The sequence below is a fragment of the Canis lupus genome, chromosome 2, assembly GCF_011100685.1.
Source record: "Canis lupus familiaris isolate Mischka breed German Shepherd chromosome 2, alternate assembly UU_Cfam_GSD_1.0, whole genome shotgun sequence".
Taxonomy (NCBI): domain Eukaryota; kingdom Metazoa; phylum Chordata; class Mammalia; order Carnivora; family Canidae; genus Canis; species Canis lupus.
Genome location: NC_049223.1, coordinates 37,281,481 through 37,294,433, shown reverse-complemented (window position 1 = coordinate 37,294,433; position 12,953 = coordinate 37,281,481). Strand labels below are relative to the sequence as shown.

The window sequence follows — 12,953 nt, the reverse complement described above, 5'->3', positions numbered from 1 at the left end:
GGGGTGGCTCCTAGGCCTTCCAGCGGGAAGGAGGTTTTAAAAAGCATCACCAGTAGAACTAGAATAAATTATGAAAGTATACATTCAGGGGAGGGAGTTTGATCAGAGAACAGAAGGTAGAACGTAAGAGACGGCTGTCCTGTGAAACGGTGGTGTTAGGTTCGGGGGGTGGGGGTGGGGGTGGGGGTAACATCATGTTCATTGTCCCAGAATCATGAACTTTAACTCCCATCAAGTAATTGGAGGTGGGTGGGGTAGCTGGGTGATGGGCACTGAGGAGGGCACTTGATGGGATGATCACTGGGTGTTATACTAGATGTTGGCAAATTGAATTTAAATTTTAAAAAGTAAAAAACAAAACCCCCAACTCTTCCAGTGTGACGGAAATGAGTGATAGAACTATCCAGAACTATCTGGATGGGTTTTTTTTGTTTTTTGGTTTTTTTTTTCCCCTATTGAGCCAGGCATCTTATTCAGCATTAAGAGCTGGTCCCTGCCCTCTGGGTGGTCACGGTCTACTTGAAGTGAAGGATGAGTTAACAGTTTACAGGTACGGAGGTTAAAATACGGAGAACTGCCTCAGGAGGTCAAGAAGGTATTTCAGAGGAGCTGATTTCACTATATGAATATTATATTAAAATGAACTTTACCCTTGTTACAGATTCAGCCCGCTGACAAGGGCAGTAACATCAACTCCTTCAAGAAAGAGAAATTCATTCCATAGCAAACTATTATTGGAAGTTACTCTAAAATTTTCCTCATCTTACCAGCAAATCGTCTTGGGAGAAAAAATCATGTGCTTTATTTAGTTCTTTGTAAAGCAGGTTGAAGGCAGTGTGGCCTGAATGCATTACCTAAAGCTCTGATTAGATTAATTTTTAAAGAAGTGCAATTATCTATCCATTCACAGTATGAGAAGGATTATTATTTACCTAGAGTTCTGTTTGCATATCCTTAAGAATTAGATGAGTCATTTTCTTTTGTCTGGATTAGTTTGTAATACATGAGCAAACTATAAAATTACTCCTGTTTACCCCACATGGAGCGCAGGGATGCAGGCTCTGATCAGTCAGGAGCTGCCTGGTCCTATGGAGGAGTCACAGGGAAAGCCCACCCCTCCCTGGTACAATGTCTCTGACAAAAGCAGACATTATCCACCACAGACCCAAGACAGTGAAGCCTGTTTTTCTCCTCACTTTATTTACTTCAGCACTTTATTAACTCAGGAGTTATTTCCATGATACAAATGCAGTGATAGCAGTAATACAGTATTACAGTAAAATTGACAAATTGATGTCAGAAATTCAGAATAAGACCATGGATAGAAGAAAGAATGAATATTTCAAAAAAAATATTAGTTAAAATGGAGGAGAATGAAAAATTCTTTAAAACAGGACTAAAAATTCAAATGCTTACAGGGACCAAGTCTGTGTCATTCTGGCAAAGAGAAGACATTTGGGGCAAGGCAGGCACGCATTGATGTCACTGCAAGCTTACCTAAAAGCATCCAGTGCCCTTTAAAAATTAGGGGGAAAAAAAGTTAAACATAACTCCCCAGTAAAATACCACAGCAGGCCATATGGCCCTCTGGGCTTAACCCCTGTTTTAGAATTAAATTCTTATACTTGCTTTTCGGTAAAAAAAATTTCCTAGAATATTAGCTGTACCATTTCAAAATGTTTATTTGGCGTTTAAGTCTGATGGCTCCATTACATAATTAGTAGGAAAAGGTTTAACTGCGGACTCTGTTAACTAAATCCTATTTGGATTTTCATTTTCTCCAATGTCCTTTCCAGCTCTAAAAATCTGTAATCTTTCAATGACCTAACCCACAGCAGTTTTACTTTTCCTTTGTAGACATGATGGAAATGTTCTAAAGTCCAGGTACATATTTTGGAGCACTGTCTGAGCTAATTACAGAGATGTGGTTTGCAAGATCTGTATTACATTTGGCACTCCCATTTTTAGCACCTGCTGGAAATAATAGTTACCCGCCCCCCTCAAATTTGCATAGTATAAATCCCTAAACATTCAACTGTTCTTGCACCAGTTTTACTTATGTATTACTTACCCTACAACCCAGATCAAGGATAGGTATTTTGAGGTTTTAAACTCAATATTCTAGGAGTCGGTTTTCCAGCATCCTTTAGGTCTCCTTTGCACAGAAGTACACGTAATCTCTGCTGGTAGATCACAATGGCGACAGGCATCCACTTACCCTCAATTTACCATGAACCTAGTACTATGTTTTATGTCCATCCTACCACTGAATTAAGGGCTATGTGAGCTCTTAGAGGCTGTTGTGCTCTTAGTTGATAGACTAGGAAACTGAGGCCGAGGCTGTACGTGGCAGCTGGGATTCCAGCACAGCTAGCTGTCTGCAAACAGGCTTTTCACCTCAGAGCTACACTGACCCCCTGAGAGTAGACGACAAAAGTTTTGTCATCTGGGAGTTCCTATAATCGAGTTAAGATACAGACATGAAAGCCTTCTCACAGGAGTTACCAGTGAGCATTTGTTGAGTGCTCACGTGTGGCGCTGTGTGTAGCCTTCTACCCAACTGCCTTCAACCCTTGCAGCTCTGCAGATGGGGAAATATTTAAGGGCTCAGAAGGGGTAATAAACATTACTGAGACCACACAGCTGGGAAACAGAGCTGCGATTCCCATCAAGGGCTTCTTGGTGCTCACGAGTGCTCTCTCTACCACACCACACGGTTTCTGAGAACAGGTAAAGAAGGCAGCTCAGGCTCAGAGTTCATGTTTAGAACTTAGGTATTTCAAATAGGATAGACAAAGTGCAGAAACCCCCAGAACATGCCCTCTTCTTGGACCACTGTTGTTTTTTAGAAGATCTTATTTATTTATTTGAGAGAGAGAAAAAACAAGTGGGGGGGCAAGGAGCAGAGGGAGCAGCAGACTCCCCACTGACCAGGTGCCTGATGTAGGGCTCGATCCCACGATCCTGAGATAATGACCTGAGCAAAGGCAGACACTTAGTGAATTGAGCCACCCAGGTGCCCCTGGACCACGGTTTCTTTCTTTTTTTTTTTTTTTTTTTTCAATAGATTTTATTTATTTATTCATTAGGGACACAGAGAGAGAGAGGCAGAGACACAGGCAGAGGGAGAAGCAGGCTCCATGCAGGGAGCCTGACGTGGGACTCGATCCCGGGTCTCCAGGATCACGCTCTGGGCCAGAGGCAGGCGCTAAACCGCTGAGCCACCCAGGGATCCCCCCCAGTTTCTTTAAACTTAAAAACAACTACTTTACTGAGCCTACTGTTAGTTATTTATTGCTGTGGAACAAATTAGGCCAAAATTAGTGGCTTATAACAGCAGGCACTGATTATGTCCTGCAGTTTCTGAGTCAGGAATTTGGAAGGAGCTCATGAGCAGGGCCATCCTGGGCCCCTCATCTTCAGACTGTAGGTTTGGGGGTGCAGACATCCAGCCTGGAGCTGGAGGATCCACTTCCAAACTTGTTAACACTGCTTTTGGCAGGGAGCTTCAGTTCCTCACTGTGTGGGACTCTACTAGGGCTGCTCTCAACATAGCAGCTGGCCTCCCCCAGAACAAATGATCCACAGAACAGAGTTAGAAATATGGAAGCAATCATGTCCCTATGACTTCATCTCAGAGATGACATACTGTGACTTCTGCCACATTTTATTGGTCACACAGATTTGGCTGAGGGTGTGGCAAGGGACTACACAAGAGGGTGAATACAAGGAGGCAGGGACCATTGGGGGCCATCTTGGAGGCTGGCTACCACACCAACCACAAATAGAAAACAGACTCTCTTGCCAAAAATAGGTTTAAACCATAAAAATAAATACAATGCAAACAAAACAATGTTAAAAAGTTCCACCTGTCTCCAAGTCTTTTCTCAGCCATCTCCTATTAGGTAGAAGACACAGGAACTCCCAACTAAGATGATTCACTGTTATCAAAAGGGACTGACCAGGAGTGACGGTTAATGGTCCAGGTCCATGTCTTGTAAGATAGTGACCACTAGTCAAAACTTCTCACTTTATAGATATGACACAAACAGATTTGCCCAACTTCACATGCCCCCCCAGATCCAATAGCTCAGATTCTGTAGAACAATGATTTGGGGAGATGCTTACGGAGCAGAACTTCTTTATATTTTTAACTGCTCCAACTATGGATGCATCCACTGTTCCTACTTTTGCTTTAAAGAGTTGTTAGAATGCTGGGTTAGTGCTTCCATTTTAGGCCACACAGAAAAGCTACAAAACCTATACAACATAGAAAGGAATTAAAACAGCTGGCACAGACGTTTGGCATTGGAGAGCAGCGCTAGAAGAAAGCTCAACTGTAGGCCATTAGTCAACTCAGTGGCCTACTCCTCACAAAGAATGGAACTTGATAGTTAGCCGTGTACCCAAAACACATGCTTAACAGCACTGTGATTTATCTTGTTCTAAAGAAGTGAACAGAGTATGTTTCCATCCAAGTCTGAGAGTGTCCTGTGCAGAAAGAATCCTTACCCAGAATCAGAATGATTCTGATTCATGAGAATGAGACTCTTCAATCTCATAAATTGATACTGGTGATTTTTCTCTTTCCCCTGAAGGAGATGTCTTTTTGAGAAGAGAGATGTCCTATAGTCCTGTAAATACTATCCCCTCTGGGGTAAGGTTCATAGACTCTGAGTTATCTACCCGGTGTCCATTTAGCTGTACTGATCCTTTGCAGGAGGATCGTTTCAGAGTTTTTGCCAGGCCAACAGATCCTCAGAGTTTTCTTCAACATTCAATAACCAGATTAAAAGAAAATTACCAGAATGTGCATTTTGGGGTGGGTTAGGGTACAGAGACTTTGAGTCTTTTTCCTGTTAAATTTTTTTGCCTGGTGAAAACTGCACTTCTGCCTCTTACACCACATTATTATATCCAAGGTGCCAGAAGATTTTAGACAGCAACAGTTGTAAATATTTGGGGTCAATGGTGAATTCAGACATTCTTACATCCTAGAAGCATGTGGAATAATGAACAAGTAACCGTCGGATCCATGTATGGTAGTGAGTTTACCAGGTGTGTGGTTCCCCTCGCTAGTAGCTGGCAGCCTTCATGTTCAGGAGGAGTAAGTGCGCTGTCACCTGGAATTGAAGACGGGGCACACTGGATTTGCATATGGTGGCATGATGTTGAATCAAAGTCCTTTTCTGGGTGGGACTCTGGGAGCATTTCAAAAGCCATTTCCTCTTTGTTTTAACCCTCCTTAGCATTAAATGAGAACTCCTAATGAGGGAGTGGAGTGATGATAGGCCTCCTCCATCGCTGTGAAACTCTGCTTGATGGAATGAGGTGGCTGTGGAGGGTGGTATCTGGAAAGGGGCAGGGGGACAATGGGTGGGGAAGTGTTCTGCTTCTCCATCAGGAGGTGTTCAGTTTAGGAAAGTGTCTCTGATGCTACACTTACCATTTGTGTGCTTTTCTCTACATATACCTACATTTATTTGTTGAACAGAACAAGAAAGAGACTTTTTTGTAAGCTGAGCTCGCAGCTCTGTAAGGGCCATGTCAGCAAGGGCACTATACCTTCCTTCATTGGTGCCTGTGGTCTGAGGCTGTGCAAATGCAGCAAGTCTCCACGTTAAAAATATCCTTAAAAACCTGGGAAATTTTGATAGCACCTTTGTTTTCCATCTAGGACAACACAATTATCTTTGTGCTGGAAGAAATGATTGTATCATTGATAAGATTCGAAGAAAAAACTGTCCAGCATGCCGCTATCGGAAATGTCTTCAAGCTGGGATGAACTTGGAAGGTAATGTAAATGCCTGAAAGGAATGGTCTTGGCATTCATTTAAAAATGCATTCTTTTCCTTTCTAAAATATAAGTAAGCCAAAGTAATAATTTAGTCATTACAATATATATGCTTAACTAACATAATTTTATATGACTGCTTTGTTAACTAGGAATTTTTTATGAGTATTTCCTATTCTGCTTAAGTCTTTTCACCAGCTCGTATAGCACACACAGCCTTCATTAGGGCCAGACTACATACTAAGAAAGTCAACAAGATAATAATGACTTGAAGCAACATTACTCGTAGCTTTTTCTCCTCCCTTTCTGCAGCCTCCAAACTCTTCCATAGAGTTGAAAATGTTTATCTGTCAAAAGTGTTTACCTGTCCATGTTCCTATCATTTACCTTTTCCCTGGCTCTGTAGCTGGAGAGATGCAGATGGATAATCAGTTTGCCTGGGGAAGTAACTCCTCAAGGAGGTACTGGCTGGGTTTGATTTTCTTTCTCAAGTGAAGAAGAAACTTGAAATTAGTTAGAAATTTTAAGTTTTATATCCCTGTTTATGTAACAAGTTGTATAATTAACATTGATCTCATTATTTAAAAACTTTGCTATGAAAAGAGTTTGGAATTCTGCTTTCATTGAAAATACAAGGTCCATGAAGTTAGTGGTGGTGCTGGAGTAACCCCCACGCTTAGTACTTGTGACGCTAGCACTTTGCTTCTCCAGAAGCCACCAAGGAGGCAGGCCAGAGATGTGCACCGAGTGAAATAGTGCCTGCATTTAAAGTTGCAGAGTCCCTCACAAAATGGCATGGCACAGGACAGAAGAGACTAGAGCCTCAGGAGCACAAGCAGGGTCACCTAGTTCTGTCCTGGAAAGCTGGCAAAGCTCCCTTGGCAGAAGGAACACTGAATTGGAAGTCTAGAAAAGCTGAGTAGGAGGAGTTAGGTAAAAAAAAAAAAAAAAAGGCAGGGGTATTACCAGATATATACGTCAAAAAAGCTCATTTCGCATGGAGAGACCAATGGAACGACTATAGAAGTAATCCAGAGGACACAGCATGATGTTAGAGGGAGAAGAGTGAGTGTGTGGTTCTTCCAGTAGAAGAGACACTGACGCTGTGCCCTCTAGAACACATTGTATGTGTGTACCTGTTATTAAATAGATTTATGGTTCTGACTGTGAAGAGTCTAATTCCCCAACCCATGTTCATAGTTATCTTCACTCCTTCACAGCACTGCAGTAACAGATGAAATGCACCGTGTTAAAGACAGTCATGGGACACCTGGGTGGCTCAGCGGTTGGGCGTCTGCCTTTGGCTCAGGGCATGATCCCTGGGTCCCGGGATGGAGTCCCCACATCGGACTCCCTGCATGGAACCTGCTTCTCCCTCTGCCCCTCTCTCTCTCTGTCTCTCATGAGTAAATAAATAAAATCTTAAAAAAAAAAAAAAGTCGTGGCACACCAGTCACTTAACCCAATATTTTCTAAGTGTGACTAGGTTGCTTCAACTTTACTGCAAAGTGCCAGCATATTTAAGCACTGATTTAAAGAAAGTGCTAGCAGCCCATCTTCTTGTAGGTGTTCCAGAAGCTCAGAGATGAATCACGTGTTCCTATAGTTCATTTTCACGTGCCACAAGGATGGGGTTTTTTTGTTATCTTTATTTCATTCCCAATTTTACTCAGTTTCTTTTTGCTGCTCTCTATTTTCTTTATATATATAAACTCTATGACCACTTTGCTGACCACTATTTATATATATATATAATATAAAACTTCTCTCTCCAGTAACAACTGCACTGCCTTCCCTCACTAGAAGACAACCAGGGCAGCTAGAGACATCGGAGTTTCTGTGTTCGCAAAATACCATCACTGCCCTTTCCAATCAGATCTTGAAATTTAAGCATACAGTTTAGATGGAGCTGCAGTTTTCCAAAACACTATTTAAAAAAAAATACATTGTATGCTTTTATAAAATGTCAATATAAGCTATGAGAATAGTGGAGAAACTAGCATTTGTTAAGAGCCACTACATGCTTGTCTCTCTATATAATATATATACTTTCTCTTCTGCTCAGAGAGGTTGAGATCCTTATATTATGAAAAACACTTTGGGACTTAGCCAGATTCAGCTGTGTCCACTTCTGTACTACCCAGTTCTGGTTTGTCCCTTAAGAATGTATTAGAGGGATCCCTGGGTGGCGCAGCGGTTTGGCGCCTGCCTTTGGCCCAGGGCGCGATCCTGAAGACCCAGGATCGAATCCCACGTCGGGCTCCCAGTGCATGGAGCCTGCTTCTCCCTCTGCCTGTGTCTCTGCCTCTCTCTCTCTCTCTGTGACTATCATAAATAAATAAAAATTAAAAAAAAAGAATGTATTAGATACTAGGTAGCACATATCATACATGATAACTGAATTTTAATTGTAGAAAAACTGAAAGGCTTTTTAAAAATCGAATAAGTTTATAGAGATTTTCTTGTGAAGTTTTAATGGGAAAGCCCCATTTTTGTTCTTAATTATTTCTGTATAGATAAAAACCTTTATTTGGAGTAGATATGTGTCTGTCCATAGAGTTGACTCTCCCCTTTCAGGACTGCCCCAAAATGAAGTCGCAAAACAACTCAGCTCTTCTCAAAGCCTGATTCTCTCCATAAATGTAGCTTAGGATCAGAAGTGGTCTATTTCCACCATACTGTTGCCCCCATACCAGTGATTCTCCAGAGTCATTTTAAGAGAGCCTTTTTCAGTGCTTCGAAAGCCTGGCATTTGAGTACACATCAGTTTTTTAAGGGTAATCCTCAAAGTTTTACTTCATTTTAAGGTGTATTTTAATCATTCCAAATTATAGCTTTATTTTTGGTGTAAAGAGTCAAATGGAACTTAACAAGGAGGTTTTTGACATTATCAGATTTCATACCTAATACTTTTAAGCTAAGTTTTAAATTAAGACTTTTTTTTTTTTTTTAAGAAAGGAAGGGAACTATTGCAGACTCAGGAACACTTCTATAGAATTCAGATACTATAATCTCTGTGCTCCAAGGAGTCAGGAACTTTCTATCAAGTAAAAATCTTAAAGTGCTTACAAACAGTGATTGCTTAACTAATTCAGTTAACAACTTCTTAAGTTATATGAAAGCATATTAGTACACATTCTTACATTCTTGCTCTAGTCAGTATTTTGAGCTTTATTCAAAATCATTCACTGTCTCACTTCACACCATAGAAAAAATAGTAAGAAATTACTTATTTACCAAGTATAGAAGATTCTTGTAAATCCACCAGCTCATCACCGTCCTTTCCCCTGTTTTCATATGGAGCGTTAAGTCATGGTTAGCTGAGGTCCTTACTATTCCAGGATATTGATTTGGGTCATGCATGTTCTCGTCTACCTTCTCCATAAAGTACTTGCCATCATGTTGAAATCTGGGTTTCCGTGCAGTACCTCTGGTGTCTCAAGTGTTCCCTTATGTTACGTGCAGTAGCGTTTCCTTTTTTAAAGTTGATCACACCTCTATCTACCTGTACCATCTACATTCAAAATATTCTAATGCTGTAGTCTGCCACCAGTGGAGGTAATGATAGCTCTGTAGCACTTAGTATTTGCCACCAACTGTTTTAAGCCTTTTACATATTCTAAATGGTTTCATTCCCAACCACCCTCTGAGTGAGGTACGAATATTATCATCATTTTACAGAAGAGGGCAACTAAGTCCCAGGGAATAACGGGGAGATCCCACCGACTGTGTGACAGAGCCAGGGTTTAAATTCAAACATGCTGGCTTCAGATTTATGCTCATTACTGCTACACCATACTGTGTTTTCAGTAGAGCATGGTACAATATAAATAGCTCTGCCATGATCCTTTTTCTGTGTTTTGAAATGTTACATGACAATTCTTCAACTTCTCACTACCATATTCAACACAGAGTACAATAATGGGACCATTCCATCATTTGAAGGACAAAGAATCTATTAATTATTTTAAAAGGTGATTAGTATTTACTTTCTTAGCAAAATGGGTTGTATCATAAGTGAGGCAGGTGCAGGTCTTCTTTCGTATAAATTTTAGTATAAATTCTACTCACTGTACTTCCTTGGATCTCTCAGAACTTTCTCTTTAATAATACTCTGTTCCTTTTAGCAGCACATAGAGTACAAAAGAAACATTCCCATTTGTTACTAAAACATGTAACTTCAAGAGTGTGAATCCCTATTGTAATCTGATTACACCATTCCAGCCTAAATCAGAGTTAGAAGATAGCTTTACTTTGTATATGAGAAAGGATGCTTTTGGTTTGTGGAGTCATCAATATAAATCCCTTTAGAAAAGGAAATTCCCCACTGCTAATTTATGTCAAGAAATGCAAAGTTTTCCATCTCCTCAAATGTTTTTAGAACCAAGTAATATCCCCTCATATAAATGTAAAAATTGGACTTTTCTGCTGTCGGAGTTAATATTGCTTCTAGCAGGTGATCTGCAATGTCATGTTAATATTTTCCTGAGAAGGGGACTTTGTGTGAGGTTATCACTAGTATAGCTCTCTTCCTTACATACCATAATTAAGATTAACCCTAAACCCCATTTCTAGTCTGCTGTTACAACCTTAGATTCTTTCTCTCAAATGCTAGTAAAAGTATTACCTTATTTAACCAATGAAAATTTCAACTTTGGCGTGAAATGTAAATTAATTTATGCAAGAATCTATGTAAGTGCTTTGTTTAGATTGCTTTAGCATAATATTGAAAGACAATTTTATGTACAGTGTAACTGATGAAGAATTACCTGGCTTCGTATACAAATGGATTCCTCTTGACTCTGCTTTCTCTTCTTCTGTGTCACTTTATAATTGCTAAGTAGTTTCAGAAATTAAAGTACTTCCTGAATAAACTGCCACCCAGACCTTCCCATTAAATCTCACTTCTGTGTATTTTTTAACACCCACAGCTCGAAAAACAAAGAAAAAGATAAAAGGAATTCAGCAGGCCACTCCAGGAGCATCACAAGAAACTTCTGAAAATCCTGCTAACAAAACAATAGTTCCTGCAACATTACCACAGCTCACCCCTACCCTGGTGTCCCTGCTGGAGGTCATTGAACCCGAGGTGTTATACGCAGGGTATGACAGCTCTGTCCCAGATTCGACTTGGCGGATCATGACCACACTCAACATGTTAGGTGGGCGGCAAGTGATCGCAGCAGTGAAATGGGCCAAGGCAATACCAGGTAAGATGCGGAAGACGACACTGCGAAAGCACAAAGCTTCGTATTGTCTTAAACAGAGGCTCTCTCATCCAAGTCTCACGACCTGTCCTGTTTTCTCTTCCTCATTGCTAGGGCCTAGCCAGGGGCGAGGCCAGAAAGCATAGGAGTGGAGGGTTTATAATAAAACTGGTACACTGCTCCCTGTTTTCAGATTGTTGCTCAGAGCAGAGTGATTTCAGGTAGGACGAGGTCCTGTCAGAAGTAGAGTCACGGGACTTAAAATTCCTTTCACACCCAAAGCCAGGGCAAGGATACGGATAATACTTCTCAGAATTCCACTAGATTTCCATCAGCGTATTGCTTTTAAGACTCAGGAGTACAATTGGTAAAATATCAGGTATAGTGACACTTGGTCAGGATGTACTAAAACAGAATGACTTTAACTCTTAAGTAGATAAAATGATACATTGTGAATGTAAGTCTTAGTTAATATCATTTTTAAGATGATATAAAAGTCCCCCTATTGGAAAGAACTTGATGTGAAACAGCAGAGGTTACCATTCATGTCAACCCAGACTTTACAGCTGCAGAGATGTGACAACCTCATGTTCTCACTGATAGAGAAGGGACAGAGCAAGATGGAAGTAACCTGACCTCCTGTCATTCCTACTCTGTCAAGAGGGACAGAGGTGTAACTGTCAGAGGACACTTTTAAAACTAAATTCAGTGACTGAGTAAACAGGAAAAAAGTAACAATAACTTTTATTACATTGGATGCCATTAGAAAGCACTTGAGGGCTTTGATCTTAACATGTCAGATGACAAAGGAGAACCATGCCCCCTGGTGCTTCACTTACTCTGTCATGGGTCCATCCCCCAACCCTCCCCAACCAGGCTAAAGTCATCACTGGTCTGTGGCAGTTCCCAGAGAGATGATCTTCTCTTGGACGAGTAGAGTGTTGTTTCCTCATAGCTTTACTTCTTCTTAATTCAGGATTCAGGAACTTACACCTGGATGACCAAATGACCCTACTGCAGTATTCATGGATGTTCCTCATGGCATTTGCCCTGGGGTGGAGATCATATAGACAATCAAGTGGAAGCATGCTGTGTTTTGCTCCTGATCTGATTATTAATGAGTAAGTTATTTATGAGTCATTTTCCCTGTATTCATAGGGTATTTTTAACCAGCTGATGTCTTCCTGATGGATTGCTATTGTGATTATTCAGGACTCAATCAATTCTATCAGGTTTCTTAAAACTGGGCAGACTTGAAAAAACTTGAAATAAAGTTGTCTATCAATGCTTAATGGCTGGCCAAACGTACATGGAACATTATTATTACTGTCCCAGGACACACTGAAGGGTACTTTTTTTTTTTTTTTTTTAAGATTTATTTATCCATTTTAGAGAGTTAAGAGAGTAAGAGGGGAAGCATCTCAAGCAGACTCCCCGCCTAGTGCGGAACCCATGTTGGGGCTTGGTCCCATGACCTGAGATCATGACCTGAGCCCAAATCAAGAGTTGAAGCTTAACCTACTGAGCCACCAGACACCTCGAAGGGTACTTTAGTTTTTTTGTTTGTTTAAAGATTTTATTTATTCATTCATGAGAGACAGAAAGAGAGAGGGAGAAGCAGGCTCCATGTAGGGAGCCTGACACAGGACTCAGTCCCGGGTCTCCAGGATCACATCCCTGGCCAAAAGCAGCACTAAACTGCTGAGCCACCTGTGCTGCCCTCAAAGGGTACTTTGTAATACAGTGAGCATCTCTGGGGTCAATTGATCTCACTTTCAATAGAGACAACTATAGATGAGGACATCTTGGCCTACCCTAGGAGGGACAGGCCCAGAGACAGAAGGACCCTCATAGCATGACAAGGCCCACTCAGTGTTTATGACTTGCAAAGTTTTTTTTTTTTTTTTAAGGAGAGAGAACCAATCCAATTTTCAGATTTTGTAGAGGAGCTA

At 40.9% G+C, this 12,953-nt stretch overlaps 1 protein-coding gene across 1 annotated transcript in view; it reads left to right on the top strand.

Annotated features, from left to right (window-relative positions):
* The window catches only part of NR3C1 (nuclear receptor subfamily 3 group C member 1), a 110,265-nt gene that overhangs the window by 86,025 nt on the left and 11,287 nt on the right, over window positions 1-12,953 (top strand). Inside the window, 3 exon segments of the mRNA NM_001302828.1 lie at window positions 5,678-5,794; window positions 10,726-11,004; window positions 11,978-12,122. Of these exon segments, the coding sequence (NP_001289757.1) occupies window positions 5,678-5,794; window positions 10,726-11,004; window positions 11,978-12,122 (541 nt within the window).